The sequence below is a fragment of the Berghia stephanieae genome, chromosome 8 (genome assembly GCF_034508935.2).
Source record: "Berghia stephanieae isolate SIO BIC M18660-M18661 chromosome 8, UCSD_Bste_1.3, whole genome shotgun sequence".
Classification (NCBI taxonomy): Eukaryota; Metazoa; Mollusca; class Gastropoda; order Nudibranchia; family Aeolidiidae; genus Berghia; species Berghia stephanieae.
Window position 1 is genome coordinate 28,947,941 of NC_088367.1, and position 17,081 is coordinate 28,965,021.

Below are 17,081 nucleotides of genomic sequence, written 5' to 3' on the forward strand. Positions count from 1 at the left end.
TGTCACGATTTAAATTATCATTATTATTCTATTTTTAAAAATTATTATTATTATTGTTATTATCATCATTATTATTATCATTGTTTGCTTTGCTTATTATTGATTTTACATACTTGATTTATTGATGGAAATATTATATTCTTGTATGAGTTACATTGGCAAATGCCTAAAAACAAACTTTTGAATTGTGATCTTGATATGGAGTAATGTAATATGTGACATGTTGAGGAAGAGAGAGAGGGAGAGAGAGAGAGAGAGAGAGAGAGAGAGAGAGAGAGAGAGAGAGAGAGAGAGAGAGAGAGAGAGGGAGAAAGAGAGAGATAGGATGAGAGAGGGAGAGAGAGAGAGAGCTAAAGTAATAAAGAGATAGAGGAAGCGAGGGAGAGAGAGAGTGAGTGAGAGAGAGAGAGAGAAAGAGAGAGAGAGAGAGAGAGAGTGAAAGGGAAGAGTATTTCTGTGTATGTGTGTGTGTGTGTGTGTGTGTGTTGAAGAGATTAAGAGAGAGGAAGAGAGAGAGACAGATAGATAGATAGATAGATAGAGAGAGAGAGAGAGAGAAAGAGAGAGAGAGAAAGAAGAGAGAGAGAGAGAGAGAGAGAGAGAGAGAGAGAGAGAGAGAGAGAGAGAGAGAGAGAGGAGAGAGAGAGAGAGAGGGGTGAAAAAGAGGAATGATGTGTGAAAGAAATTGAGACCGTTTAAAATGGAAGAGGAGTTGTAACTGTGGATACTTTTGACAGCAGTCTTAATTTCAAGGCATTAAAACATTCCGTTCTCTGTTGTATTAAATTGTAAAGATGTCGCTGTGTGCATTGTGAAGTAAAGGATCCTATTATTATAAACTCCACACATTTCTATGTATGTTTATTATATTTTGTGGACAATAAATATTTATCACTATTACTATTACTGTACACACTAGTATCAGTAAGTTGTGTATTTTCAATTTTTCGTAGATATTTTAAGTGTCTTACAAATCCTCCTCGTGCTACTTTGGCTTTCACAATCATCTATTCCTCTCATCTCCTTTCACCCCTAAGTGTTGCCATGCGTCATTAAGAAGGAAGTGACGTTACGACTGTTGAAGAGTATTAACAGCGTGCTGCGACTGATTTCTTTACTGCAGATTCTGATGTGTACCCGTAAACATTCATAAAGAGCTAGAACGTGTTTATGGTGACTCATGGGGATTTGAACACTTCAAAGGTGGGTTATGTATGCTATACTGGAATTGATGCTGTCTCCACCAACATTAATGAGCAGGCTCGCAGTGGGTGTTCACAAATTGCATCAACCGCAGGAAATCAACTAAAGAAATTAAACAACTTAATCGAGCTGATCGCTGGATAAAGCAATCTAACGTTTTACAAAGGATTGGAATTTCATAGGCAAGAGATGGATAAATCGAGAAATCCTGGATTAAAGAATGGTGCGTGTCCGTTTGATATCGAAACTGCTCACATAACCGCAAAATCACATTTAAAAGGAAGTTTTCTTGGAGTTGTAGAACACCTTCCTTACAGTTCTGATTTAGCTCCATGTGACTTTTTCTGTTATTAAGACTTAAAAGACACCTCAAGGGGACACTTTTTGGCAGCGATGGTGATGTGCTGGCGGAGGTGACTTGACGGTGTCGAAGTTTACCACGCTAATTCCTTTTCGACGTGATGCAATAACTGATACATCGTTAGCGGTTCTGTGTGGATGGGAACGGTGACTATGATGAAATTTAAAATGATGTGAAAGGACATAACCGAAGCTTTGTTTTGATACCTTTGTCAATTCCGTATCCATTATAGTTTAGATATTGGCTTCTACAGTCATGACGTCACTTCCCTTGTAATGACGCATAGTAACTTAGTAACTGGCTCTAAACTATCGGAACAATGGCGGACGCCCTTATAAAATATTTCTCCGACGAGCATAAAAGTGTGCCCAGAGGAGAAAAACATTATAATTATGATCATGTTTTGACTTTTATACATTCTGATCACATGACATAAGTTCTAGCCAGCATGGATAATAAAAAGTACTAATTTTCTTTGTTTAGAACCACGCTGCTCGCCGTTGCTGGGCGACGTGACATCAGACTATTGAATCCAATTGCAAGGGCCGCGTCAAGCTTTCAGTCTGTCCTCGCATAGTATTATTGATTTGCATTCTTGATTACACACTATGAATAGCCCTCTATAACACATCAAAAATAATCGTGATTTTATAAGCACAATGCTTCCGCACAATGACAATAAAAGGGTACAATAAAAAGAGATATAGATGACCTTATAATACCTTAATCCTTAGAATTATCCCCTGCATCTGGTACAATGGCAATAACGAAATGTTTGTAAAATGTCGATTAGAAATAAAAACTTACAAACATTTCACAAATAAATCTTTTTGGCTGTCCTGTTAAATTTTAAGTTTTTACATTTATCATGTAGTTCAGGCATAGTCGTCGGATCGGATGACCTCCAGTTGTGAGTATTATCCATTATGTTTTGACATAGTAGTTCATAAAATAACAGTACGTTTAGTGGATATAGCGCTATATATAGTTGTTTTTTTTTTGTGGTACTTTGGGGGGGGGGGGGTTGTTTGTTTTCGTTGATTTGTTTTGTTGTTGTTGTTTTTGTTTTGTTTTGTTTTCATCTTTTTTTTGTTTCTTTTTTTTTGTGCGCGCGCGCGCGCGTGTGTGTGTGTGTGTGTGGGGGGGGGGGGGTGGGGGGTGTGAGTGTGTGTGTTTCATCCGTTTAGGGATATAACCAAATGTTGTCTATATGGGTGGTGCTGAGATCTCTAAATTCTTTTGAATGTATTTTATTCAGAAACTTTCAGAATTTGACATAGACAAAACGTTATGAACCCTTTTTTATAGATCCGTTTTGGAGACCGTTATTACTTTTTGTATTACAGCATGGTGTGGAAATGCCAGTATTTGCGACATTAAGAAAATTGATCGGATAATTCATAAAGCCAGGAGTTATTCTCACCCAATTTTCAATGTGGATGAACTGTTCAAGAGATTTTGTCTAAGTAAAATGGAGAAAGTTATGAAGGATGGGGATCACCAACTTCACAAATATATTAAGTTCTCCATGAGGAGCCGTCGCCTCATATCTATAAAGACAAAGACAACACGTCACCTTAATTTATTTTTACCACATGATGTTCGAATTTTTAACGCGCAACTGTGATTTAAATTAAATATTATTTTTTAAACATACATACACAAGTTCGGACTAGAGGCCAGCGGTATGGTCTATCTCCATTTATCAAATTAATATAAAAAGTATCGATATTGGTTCTTGGTTGTATATTTTTTACATTTTTGTGCATTTGTTATCTAAGGTCTATTCCAAGGGAAGACTGAAATAACCCAGGCGTCAGCTGCAATGCAGCGCCGCAAATTGAGCTGGGGCGATGTGAGTTGTTCAACGCCACACAGCGCATCGGCAGGTGTTCTAACTCGGTGCCTTTCAGGTACCTTTCAGGTACGAAGCAATGACCGCTGAGCCACGCTGCTCCCTATATCTGCCATAATATAGTATCTGAAACATACAATGATGGCTTGTAAGATATTATGTGTCTTGACATTAATGGCGGTTAGGCGTTGTTAAACGTGATAAGTAATTGCTTTAATAAAAATAGATTTTTCCCTTAGCCCGTCTGTGTGTTATGTGTAATATATATTGTTTTCAGAAGTTGTGTATACGTTTGAAGATACAACGTTCGTAAAATAAAGTAATGATGCCTATAGGGTGACTTAAACTTTATGAAATGAGAAGACCAAGGTCGGTACGACAGATAACATGCCTACTTGCCGAATCAATAAGTTAATCAAAAATTGATATCAATATCAAAGCAGACGAAAAATAAGTAAAGCTCCGAGTTTTACCCTCACTTCCTGAAATTTAATGTCATTTATTTCCTTCCTTGCATTTCAGAAATGGGTTTATAACAAGTTCAATTTGAGTGATTTGCAGGGACGGCTGGTAATAATGGGCAGGGTGGGCAAATACCAGCCTGTTTTTTTCAAGTTATAAGCTGTATTACCAGGTCCGAAATAATCTAATCTAAATTAGATAATTTCAAAAGTTACTACTTAAACTTGATACTTCGTACTGAAATCAATTTGTGTGTATTTTTGATAGATTGCGAATGACCATGCACCCCGTAATGCATAAACCAGGATACGCTCCTGTTCTTTTTATCAACCCCCCCCTCCCCTCCCCAACCACTCCACCCCGCCCACATCGTCATCTCATCGTCACGTCGCCTGACGGGGAACTAACTCCGATTTTTGCTGTCTGGCCCCTCTAGTACTAGGTCGGGCTAATTCAAATGAGCCCACCTTAATAACCAGTGAACACTGAATAGAGCTTTTGGCAAACGAACTTTTTCTTATTTATTGCCTTACTTGTGCTGGTACCATTGATGTAATGACTTTGGGAAGGTTCCAGTATTGAATTAAATTTATTAACTTACTAATATTATATCAATTTAGTATTAATTTGTGTTGTTTTTATATATTTGTTTATCCATTTAAATTATTTCTTTTTTTTTTCTCGTTTTCTTTAAGTACTTCTCAAAACTCATTTATTTAAATTGTTTTCTTATTTGTTTTTTGTTGTTTTTTTGTTTTTGTTTTTTAACAAATTAATTTGTTAGTTCTTTTTTTTATTATTCTTAAAGTAATTACCGCTGTATTTTTATTGCCAGACTAAATAATTTTGCAAAACAATGTAATTTTCTATTGTATTTCCTCTAATAAAACAAAACATTTTATTCAAAAGTCACGACTAAATAAATATTAATACAACCACCATTTTGGTTTTCTCAACAAATGAATTAGTATACGAGAAATACTCTTCTGAGTAAGGAGAGAGTTGAATTCTAAGTTATAGAGGAAATAAAGACGTTTAAAGGAAGGGTGGGCAGATTCCGTACTTGCCCGTCCTGAAGCTAATACATACATAAGATAGTTCGCGACGAAGAGGCGGGAAGCTAGGGGTTGGTTGGGGAAGGAGCATAGCACTCTTGTATAGATAGCATTGGGAAGGAGTAAAGATAACACGGTCGTTATTGTGATAGTATAACGAATGCATGAGGAGAGATTGATAACATTCTTTTGTCTTAATTGTATTGTGTGAATTATTGGCGAAAGCCTAAGATTAAATAAACTTTGTAATATCGTATGGTGGTAACCATCATTGTCGACGACATCGTGGTTGTCATCATCATCATCATCATCATCATCATCATCATCATCATCATCATCATCATCATTAACAACAACAACAACAACAACAACAACAACAACAACAATATTAACAACAAGTACAACAATCGTCTCCACAACTATCATTCTAACCAACAGCACCACCAAAACCACTATCATAATTACATCCTCCCTCACCGCCTCGTCTTCCTCCTCCTCCTCCACCACCACCACCACCGCTACCACTATTCCAACCACTACCACCACCGGCACAATCATTCTAACCACCAAGACAGCAGTAAAAATGATGCAATTTCAGCTCTGAATGAAACTCGATTCATATCGCTGTTGTTGCTTCTCGATGAAAACTTTAAGGTTACTACATACTACTGAAAACCAGTAATGTAACAGAAATATTAATCTCGCCGTTGAGGGATTAAAGCATCTCTTTAATTTTTCGAGTGAACGAAATGGACTTCTATTGTCAAGGTGTTGTCGCATTATGTCTCGTCGCTTTAGTTTTTAGTTGTATTCTCTTTCGTGATTATTTTTTGATTACGTTTGGAATAATTAAAATCTACTGGTATTGTCATTTCATTGTGAATGTGATTATTTGTGGTTGAAATATTTTTTTTAAAGGTGAAAAAAAAAATATAATTAAAAAAAAAAAATAAATAAATAAATAATATATATATATATATATATATATATATATATATATATATATATATATATATATATATATATATATGACCGGATCATCTTTGCCCAACCACTGTAAATAGGCTAGAACCGCCACTGGTGATTTGAGTTCCGATTATCCATAACGTTTTACCCAACATGTCGACTAAGAGGTCTTACAGCATGACTAAAAGTCTGGACGATCACAGAGATTTTGAGGAAGCACAAGGGGAATGCACTGTAAAGGTAAGACATTTATTACTGCCGTTTGTTCTGGGCTTTTTTTAACATGACAGAAAATCTTACAATATGGCCACTAGTTTAGAGGATCACAGGGATTAAAAAGAAGCACAAGGGGAGCGCACTGTAAAGTAAGATATTCCTTATTGTTATCTGTTCTTAGTTTTCTTTAACATAACAAATATTACTTACAATACCTTCCAAAGTTTGGACGAGCACGGAGATTGTGAAGAATAACGAGACGAACGGACTTTAAAATCAAAATACTTTATCCTGTTCTCGTATTTCCATTTGTGCTTTTCGTCTTTACCAATTTGACCAAAATGATGATAAAAATGGTTTGACAACATGACTAAACTATCTACACTAAAATGTCTGGACAATCACAATGAATAGGTACATGGGAAGAGTAATGTAAATATAATATAATACATCCTGTTGCTGTTTGTTCTGATTGTCTTTAATGTTACGACCAACATGACAAAAGGATCTTGCAAAATGACTAAAAGTTTGAACGATCAGAGATTTATGAAGAAGCACAGGACAATGTGAAAGTAATACAAATATCTAGCATAGCTCTGGTTGTACCGAACAATGTGACCAAAACATGTCAATGAAAAAAGCTCATAAAACATGGTTAAAAGTCTAGACGATAACCGAGATTATTGGGACACTCAAGGGGATCGCATTGGGTAAATCTGGGGAAAAAAATTAATACGATTGCAAAAAAACGGCACCCAATAACGAGGGCTTTCAAGTCGTTTTATTGATTTTAAACACTTTCCGTCAGATCTAAATAACAATGTGAAATTGAATGTAAACTTCAATTTTATATACGAAAACAGATAAAATGACGTTTCGGGTTTCCCCTTTATCAACAAAACAGGATGAATAAAACACTATAGACGAATGAGATAATGTGGTAGTGACGTTGTTAAGATGAATCATGACTAGTTTAGTCATGTTGATTCATCTTAACAACGCCACTGTTTTCGAAAATTAAATTGAAGCTTACATTCAATTTCACATTGTTATTTATTTCTTCGAGCTTCGAGCAGCAACATCTACATAATCCGTCTCATCTAATAAACCAAGCAAACCAATCGCACAATAAAAAGTAGTCCTTCAATATACCGAGACCCATAGAGCCGGAGTTTGTCCGGTGTCTTTAGCCTTAAACAGACAATAGCAATAACTTGCTGCCCCTTGGATAGGACGTAAGAAAATATTCTTCAGTACCTTCTGCAAAATCAGAGAGACCCAGATATCCAACAATCGCTGGGTGGACGGGGAGGATCAGAAAAACATATTGACTTCACTCGAGATCGATCAGGGTCCCTCATCGTGTGAAGCCGTAGCCATCGTTAAGTTATAGCCTGACACTGAAACCCAAAAAGACTGGCATTTTGACGTCATTATTTGGTTTTTGCACCGCCTAGTGAGTTGTCGTTAGTAGTGTTCATGGAAACAAGTTCAACATTGGTTGAACTTTTGAATACAACTCACGATTTGTTTTCTTTTGTGGCCAAAGACCGGCATTTTGACGTCATTTTTTGGTCAGTGTCAGGCTATAAGTTAACAATGGCTACGGTGAAGCGAGTGCATTAGCAACCGAGCTATCAGGACCCAAATCAGACAAACACCTCGACTGAATTCAGGGTTACCGATAGGACTCTTTGTCCCTATAAATTGAATGCAGATGACGTCACTCAGGTCTTTGTTATTGGGTTGTTGTTTTTTTTTTTTGCCATCCGCGTTTATGAGTAATTCTTACTTAACTGTATTAACCAGACTATAAAAGTTCATGATCACACATAGATCTGTGTTTTGGTCCGTTATACTTCCGGATGGCAATGTTGTGAGCTTCTTAGCCAAGCGCATACTATCTATAACATGGCTTTACGACAACATGTATTTACACTCAATGCATCTATTTTTATGAATTTCTCAGGGTCATGTGACCTGCCAACTTGTTCTGACAGTGACTGGAGCTGTACTCGGATCATTCCAGTTCGGTTATGGATTGGGTGTGGCCAACAATGCTGAGAAGGTAACACAAACAGCTGTGCATGTGTGTGTGTGTGTGTGTGTGTGTGTGTGTGTGTGTGTGAAATCTTGGTAGTTAGCATTCTAGAAGACTATGTTCACTCCCTTCAATGCAAGTTACCCCCACTCTGATGTTGTTGCGGTCCGGCGTAATTTGAGGAGCTTTCGGAAGGCGAAAGACTTCTGGAAATGTTCGGACAGATCTGAGGGCTTCCGGGTGGCTTGAGAATGCTTTAGATGACCCCCGGACGGCTCTCCTGGGGCGCCGGACGGCTCCGGACGGCTTTAAGTAGGAGCGGTACAAGGTGTATATCTATGATCTAGATCAACCCTACTTAATAACCTTGAGCATGTTGTATGACGCTCGATATCCGATAGACTTGCTCAGAGATCTTTACCTATAATTAATTGTAACATTTAACAGGTACGACGAGAAGTAATGCCTGTTATACGATATTACATTTTGTTTCTTGACAGAGATAGTGCTGTTAATGGCTAGTTACTCTTTTACAGAAAATGTGGGGAAATAGGGTATTTTCAAAGACTTAAATACGCGCCGTTCAGAATGGGACTTGAACCCTAGACCTTCCGGTCTGAAGGTGAGTGTCATACCTCAAGACCATATAGCCACACAATAAAATACCTAATTTGAATCGTTGGGTCACACATAATAAAATACCGGACAGTCAGAGGTTGAATCTATCGTTGTGCCTTTGTTATCAAGAAAGTCGTTATATTCATGGAAACGAATCGAGATATATTATGAATACTATTATCTCTACGCTAATGTCAGTGTCGACCTTGGCATTCATACAGATGACCATGACATATCGAGTGGAGTATTGTGATTTATGACGGTGTGACAATCGCCTTTGGAGCAGTAGGTCAATCCCTGATTTGAGTCCCACAATGGACAGCGCAAAGTTGAGTCATTCCAAAAATAAAAGCGCTTTATTCACTTGCAATATTCAGGTGTAAAATAAGTACCTAAATTATTAGTAAAAGCGTTGTATATAATCATTTCAAAGCATTGGTGGTCCCAAAATATGGAATTCTATCCCTATAAAAATAATGGAAGAAAAAGTAAATATACAAACATTTAAATGGCATTTGTTGTTCTAGGGGTTATTATATATATACACAGTTTTAGTTAAATATTGTGTGGGGGATATAGATGGTTCGACGATGATGTCACTCATGTCTTTGTTGTTGTTTTTTTGTCATACGCGTTTATGAGTAATTCTCTATACATTAACCAGACTATAAACAATCATGGTTACACACAGTTTTGCGTGTTGGCAAGTTATACTTCCGGATTGCAATGTTGTGAACTTCTTAGCCAAGTGCATACTATCTATAGGACGTGTGCCTCTTTGAGCGGTTTGTGAGAATGTATAAAATCCCTCAGATAAAGATTTAGATTAATATCACATTCTCCATTATGATGCTATGCAAAAAATAGGTCATAACTAATTATGTGATTACCCAGGTTGATTCTGATCACGTTCTTTATCGGAAACGATGCAAAAGAATAGTTTATTAAACGATTCTTTCATCTCTTTGCATTTATTAAACGAGTTAATTTTATCGTGCCCAATAACGCAACGAGGTTGCGAGTATGTGTTAATGCACGATAAAAATATAACGAGTTTAATAAATAGGTACAAAGAATACGTTTATTCCACCCCTTCAAGTAAGATTATTAGATATTTTGTAACAAATGGTATGGTATTAGTACTTCTATTCACCATAATTTGTACCTTTCTCCTTCTGTTTGAATGAAAGTTTGATCCAAAAGTAAAAATGTTGGATTTGTATTCATGAGCACCACAAGATTATTTTTAATTACCAATCAGCTGCCTTTTACACCATATTTCACAAAAATAAAATGTGCGGAAATACTCTGCAATCGTTGATATTCAACGCGTTCAAAGCATTGTTCAACGATTACATATTTACTAAGAAATGATAGGGTTTTCAAATGAGGGGGTGGAATAAAACTAATTATGAGATTACCCAGGTTGATTACCATCACATTATGCATTGGGAAGCTGTCCATAAGAATAGTTTATGACTAATTATGAGATTACCCAGGTTGATTACCATCACATTATGCATTGGGAAGCTGTGCAAAAGCATAGTTTATGACTAATTATGGGATTACCCAGGTGGATCGTTAGCCACAATTAATTCTCCATGCATAGGAGATTTGCATTGCTTATGCTTATGGCAGCCACATTTAAATAATGAAAGAAAACTTAGAACACCTCAGTTCGATCTGTTGTAGAAATTCAACTCCTAGACATGTTTAGCTTTAGCTAAAGCGGGTTAACCCGTTCCTTACCACGCATAGGAAAATCATCACATTCGGTACGAGGCATCCAACAGTTTTCATATTCTGATTTCTTTTGTCATAGTTAAGCTATAAAAACTCGACACTTTGTTGCAGAGCTAATTTTTTGTGAACAGAATATAGAATAATACAGGTCCTACTCGTTACTATCTGTTTGAAAAATGTATCTTTGTGTTGGGCGAGTCTGAAGTTTCGGGTATAATTCTGAAAATAGCTGGTAAGGAGAGAGTGAAATGCAGAACACAATCGACTTCATTGATTCAATAGATAGTATGCGCTTGGCTAAGATGCTCATAACATTGCCACCCGGAAGTGTAACGGACCAACACACAAAACTATGTGTAATCATGAACTTTTATAGTCTGGTTAATCCAGTTTAGTGAGAATTACTCATAAACGCGGATGGCAAAAAGAAACAACAAAGACCTGCGTGACGTCATCTTCGTTCTATCTATAGATTTGTCAATAGGAAGAGTGTTGTGGCAGTACATGCGTTGAAGACTTTGCTATGCGGCTATGTGGTCTTGTGGTATGACTCTCGCTTTCGGATCGGAAAGTCCTAGGTTCAAGTTGAGTCCTTGGAAAAGGCTCTTTACTTACATCCTTTCACCATACTCAGGTGTAAAATGAGTACCTTGCCGTTAACAGCGTTGTCCATGTCGGGAAAAAAAAGTAATATCTCCTAACAGACTTTGAAAGGTTGTTTAATCCCATTAAGGATAAAACTATTTAGTTAATAATAAGGAATATTCTTATTGTCAGTGATAAATACGAATTAGCCGATGGGTTTCTGCTGATCTTAATTGTGTAGATGAGAGGCTGTTTGATCTGAATTTCAAGAATAGAATCAAAACCTTTTTTTGTGTTTTTCTTTTCTTTGTTAGATTGATTTCGGTTTGTATTGGGGAGATTTTTTTGTTTGGTTTGTTTGATTGTTTTTTTTTTTTTTTTTTTTTTCAATTCTTGTTTTGGTCTTGCTTTTTTGTTGTTTTTTCTTTTTGTTTTGTTCTTTTTTTTTGGTTTTGTTTTGGCTTGGGGGGGGGGGGGGGTTGTTTGTTTTTTGGGTTTTCAATTTATTTGGGGAGGGGGGGGGGGTAATTATTTTTGTGGCGGTTTTGTTTCGGGTTGCTTTTTTATTCTTTTATATTTTTGTTTGTGTTTTGTTTTCTGATTGTTTGTCTGTGTTTTTTGCTGTCGGGGCTGTTGTTCTTTGTTTGTTTATTTTCGCTTATTTTATTTTATATGTTGTTTGTTTGTATTTGGCTTTTATATGTAACTAACATATAATCTATTATTGAGCGTTTGTTTCATATCTATATCTTTTTCCTTCCTTCTCCACACTAACATGCAAATCCTTCAGTCCATCAAAGCCTTCATGAATAAGACGGAAGTGGATAGAACGGGCACAGGTTTCTCAGATGACGCGCTAAAGAATCTGTGGGCTTTGGCTGTGTCCATCTTCGGGATTGGTGGATCTTTTGGTGGCTTCTTTGGAGGTTGGGTGGCCAAAAATCTGGGAAGGTACGAAACTGATACTATGCGCTTAAATAAAATAGTCACAATATGACGAATATAACTTACCAACACAAAAGCTATGTGTAACCTTGGACTTTTATAGTCTGATTAATTAAAATAGGGAAGAAAAGTCGTGAAGTCACACCTCCAACTTTTACGGTTCCTAAATCCTTGGAAGTGTGTCTAACCAGTCATTCGAAGCTCTAGTAATAGATAGATTTACATATTGAATCAAAAGGTGACAGAACTATTTCAGTTGCAGGATATATAAGTAGATTATTAAATTACGTGACGTAAAAGAGTGAGGATGGATGATCTTTATTGACGATAGTAGTATTATAGGGACTTTTCACCAATCATTCGGTGCACTCTTGGTGCAACAAGGAGATGACGTCATACCAATCTGGTTTACAGGAAGTGACGTCATTCCACTATGGTGGAAGTGATTTAATCAAATTTGGCGCCAATAGATAAACCGGTAAAGAATGTTTGTAATATCGATTAACATCGAACGATTTTTAACCCAGTGACATGGTGGAGGTTGGTATAATTTTGATGACACAGCAGTTTTGGATTAAATCCGCTGTTATTCTTTAATTTACTTAATAACACTTACGTTAATCAATGTTGATATATTTTTGAATAATAATCATTTGTTCAAACTTACTCTAAATAGATCTCACATCTCTATTCGGATTTGAACTTGAGAGGTTTTGGTGCACTAGATCAATAAGGAAGCGTCGTGTGAACACGACATATGGTCAACCGTGATCAAAAGAATTCGTCGTTTTTTTGCCATCATTGTCTTCTGACACACTCGATACTCGTAAATACAGAGAGCTGGGGAGTATTCTTCGTTCAACCGTCATGTCTTATTGGTGTATATATATTCCGTTTGTGTTATCACCTAATTGACAATGTTGCTTTGTTAACAACGACCATCTTCACGTGTAACACCCCACCTCCCCCTCCTTGTACAGATTTTACAGTCGAATTCAATGAATGGAATACAGCTGCTCTAAATAATTAGTTCGAGTTATTTAGTCATATATTTGTGAATTATTAATTACAAGACTTCGAGAAATGGTTATATAAAAGTAATACTACTATACTATCAACTTAAGTGATTTTAATTATCTGTTCTCATTGCACACTGTCTACATTCCAAATATCTCATTTTATTTTGTGTCACCTCCATGAGCTTAAAATTTCTAGCATCAAAAAATATATTTCATTGTTTCGACTTGGCGTTACAATAATTTAACAGAAGATTTTTTTACGTGTATTAGACAAAGTGATTATTGCGAATAAGCATCAGTTAATAGAATTTTTAGACCATATAAAATTGGTAGAAACAGAAGGAGGGACAGCCAGGGGCTATTCTTTAGGAAGACTTGAAGAGAGGGATCCGCATTGGGTATTAGAACAGAAATTCCGATGTCTTAATATTTATATTTCATCGATCAAGGCAATGATTGAGACCGCTCAACAGGAATAGGACAGACACATAAGTGTTATGTTTAATTTCATTTTTTTTTAAACAACAAAAAACAAAACAAAACAAAATGTTCCCCTCTCTTTCCATTTTCTAACCTGCCTCCTCCTCCTCCTCCTCCTCCTCCTCCTCCACCTCATCCTCCTCCTCCTCCTCCTCATCATCATCATCATCGTCGTCGTCGTCGTTATCGCCATTATCACTGACACCATGAAATATATACCAATACAAAGATAATAGATATATGTACATTGAAATAACGTATAACTCAGTTGCCTCTTCATCATTTTTAATCAGCTTTATGTGCGACTATGCGGCCTTGTGGAAAGGACAATCGTTTGCGGATTGGAAGGTCCTGTGTTTGAGTCTCAGTCGACGCATAATTGAGTCCTCGGAAAAGGTTCTTTACTCACATTATCTTACCGTATCGGCTGTAAAACGAGTACCTGGTCAATAAAAGTGTTGTCTCTGTCCGAAAAAAATTAATATCGCCTAACAGGCGGCATATCTCGTTCTACATGTTATGTATTGCTGTTGGTCAGAGGCCCTTTGTAAAGCGCTTTGAGTACGTTTAGAGGATCGAGACGTTTTGGTAATGACAGACCATCTATCCATCAATCAGTAAGAGCCTCGTCACTATGTGAATGCTGGCAGATGGGTGCAATAGCAAGAGGTGAATGTTTTCATTGAAATGTCACGTATGATCGATTAAATAGAAATACGATTGATAAGCAATGCCCACACGAGTTAAACCCAGCATCATGTTTCACAGTCATATTATCTTTACCCAATATCAAATACAAATTTTCGAAACATTTTGATCGAGCTATTGAAACATCTAATATCTGAATCACAAATTTAAAGAATCTTGATAATAAAAGCTTTTTAAAAACCACAAAATTAAACACACTAACTTATCTAACCGTGACTGCTTTTTTTACAAAACATTCTCGTCTGATATAATACAAGTACCAGTCATTCTCAACATTTGGCGGGTTTCATGTTTTGCATCGTGGACTTGATTTTTTTTTTCACAGCAAGAAAAATGTTCAAATTTTATATTTGAAATAGAAATAAATAAATAAATGAAACACAACAATCATTAAAATAAACAAAATTGATTGATCAATAAATTAATACAATAATGTGTCCTTGCTAATTTACTTACTTCATGAATTTGATTTTTGATGTAAAAATATCTACTAAACAATGTCATCACCCCATGTCCTATATTATGGTTATCATACCAAGACAATTGCTAAATGTATTATATAAAATGTCAGTAAAAACACAAACCCATGTGAAATAAAAAATTTCTGGCCCAAATTTAGGAAATGAAATTTTTCCTATCACAATGTGTGAAATATACGGTTTCTGACCAAAATGTATGATATATACGGTTTCTGACCAAAATGTATGAAATATACGGTTTTTGACCAAAATGTATGAAATATACGGTTTTTGACCAAAATGTAGGAAATATTATAAGCTTTCTAACCAGGGGCAGCGCGGCTCAACGGTATGGTCTTTGCTTCGTACCCAGAGGATACTGAGTACTATCACCGACCACTGCGCTGTGTGGCCTTGAGCAAGTCACCTCGCCCTAGTTCAATTTGCGGCGCTGTACTGCGGCTGTGGCCTGGGTTATTCCAGTCTTCCCTTGGAAAAGACCCTAAAGACAATTTTACCCTATGGGATGGATAAAGGGAATTAAGGGATAAAGTGTCAGAAATAGTATAAGGTTTATGACCAAAATGTATGCAATTTAAGATTTCTGGTCAAAATTTATGAAACAAAAGGTTTCTTGTTTTTGTTTTGTTTCGTTTTGGTTTTTTTTTTCTTTTGTTCCAAAATATAGAAAGTAAACGTTATCTATTCCAAATGTATGAAATAGAAATTTTCATGTCGAATGGATGAAATATTATTTTTACGGTCAAAGTGAAGTAAACATTTTTCTAGTTAACATTTTCTGACTAAAATAAATGACTTTTTTCTGGTCAGAACTTGTACAATAAAAGTTTTTCTGGTGTTAAGTCAAGGTTTTATGGCCAAACTCTATTAAATAAAAGTTTTCTAATTAAAATGTCCGAAATAAAAGTTTTCTAGCCGAAATGTTTGGATTGAACGTTTTCTGACCGAAATGTGTACAGTAAAATTTCTATGGTCGAAATATATGTCCAAAATGTGTGAAATATTTTTGTTCAAACTGTGTGAAGTAATCATTTTCTCACTACGACCAATGACAAAAAAGTTTGCTTTAAAAAATGTATGCTTTCAAAAATGTATGAAATAAAAATAATATTATCTAAACAAATGTGATTTTATCGACATATTATTTAGATTACTAGCAATCTTTTTCCATTTACCCGTTTTTCTAAAGGTGGCACATAATTTTGTTGGACTTTAATTGTCATAATATACTCAACAAATGACACCGCTTGCAGTTTCCATTAATTTACTTTTGAGTAGTGATGCCACCGTATTTTATAGCCTTAATTTATGCTGATATTCAGTAGTATTATAGGGACTTTTCACCGATCATTCGGTGCACTCTTGATGCAACCAAGAGATGCCGTCATATCAATATGGTTGACAGGAAGTGACGTCATACCAATTCGGGTGACAGGAAGTGACGTCATCCCAAAAATGGCTGACAGGAAGTGACGTCATTCCAATATGGTGGAAGTGATTTAATCAAAATTGTCGCCAATATATAAACTGGTAGAGAAAGTTGAGGCTGGTAATTTTTATTGTATTGGTGTAGTAGTAGTAGTAGTAGTAGTAGTAGTAGTAGTAGTAGTAGTAGTAGTAGTAGTAGTAGTAGTAGTCGTAGTCGTAGTAGTAGTCGTATCATTATCTTCTAATCATTATCATCATCATCATTATCATCATCATCATTATCATCATCATCATCATCATCATCATCATCATCATCATCATCATCATCATCATCATCATCCACAGAAAACGAGGTAGTCTATATAATGCCATGTTCGGTATTGTCTGTGCTGCTATGTTATTTGCCAGCCGAAGAACAGCCACGTACGAACTGTTCATCACAGGGCGGTTCCTGCATGGATTTCAATGTGGTAAGTGGCAAAGTAGAAAGCGATGGGGGCTGCCTGAAGCCTGAAATCGTGTAAATACTAACGAAAAGATGAACATGGAAATGCTTTGGATTGGAACATAACAGACGCTACAATTTTTACTACATTTTATTTATTTTTTTATTTATTTTCAACCTACTTTTGTTTATATTTGTGCTGACGAAAGATTTGTACCCGAAACGTTCATTGCCTGAACTGACTGTTCCCATCCGAAGCCTTTCCATTTTCACTTTTTCATTACTATTTTAAGTGACAAGGTGAAGATTTCATTTACGACTCTTCACTTCAAAACGCTGGGTGGGATCATTTAACCTCCCAGAGTGGGCAGGACAAAGTGATACCAATAATGATAGAGGTCGTCTGCCATCGTTGGTGATACTTTGCTGGTTGAAGCTGAGGACTGTAAAAAGGTAATAAACAATTAATTAA

The 17,081-nt window shown here is 36.1% G+C and overlaps 1 protein-coding gene across 9 annotated transcripts in view; it reads left to right on the plus strand.

Moving 5' to 3' along the window:
• Positions 1-924: 924 nt before the first annotated feature.
• Positions 925-17,081, plus strand: part of LOC144978475 (solute carrier family 2, facilitated glucose transporter member 3-like) — a 36,682-nt gene continuing 20,525 nt past the window's right edge. Inside the window, exons 1-6 of one of the 9 annotated variants that reach the window (XM_078924613.1) lie at positions 926-2,474; positions 3,942-4,053; positions 6,001-6,142; positions 8,088-8,186; positions 11,896-12,056; positions 16,510-16,634. In XM_078924613.1, the coding sequence (XP_078780739.1) occupies positions 6,056-6,142; positions 8,088-8,186; positions 11,896-12,056; positions 16,510-16,634 (472 nt within the window). In that variant the 5' untranslated portion in view covers positions 926-2,474; positions 3,942-4,053; positions 6,001-6,055. Of the gene's footprint in view, positions 2,475-3,941; positions 4,054-6,000; positions 6,143-8,087; positions 8,187-10,434; positions 10,553-11,895; positions 12,057-16,509; positions 16,635-17,081 lie in introns of those variants that run through there. The other 8 variants (XM_078924614.1, XM_078924620.1, XM_078924615.1 and 5 more) reach the window with 8 other exon arrangements.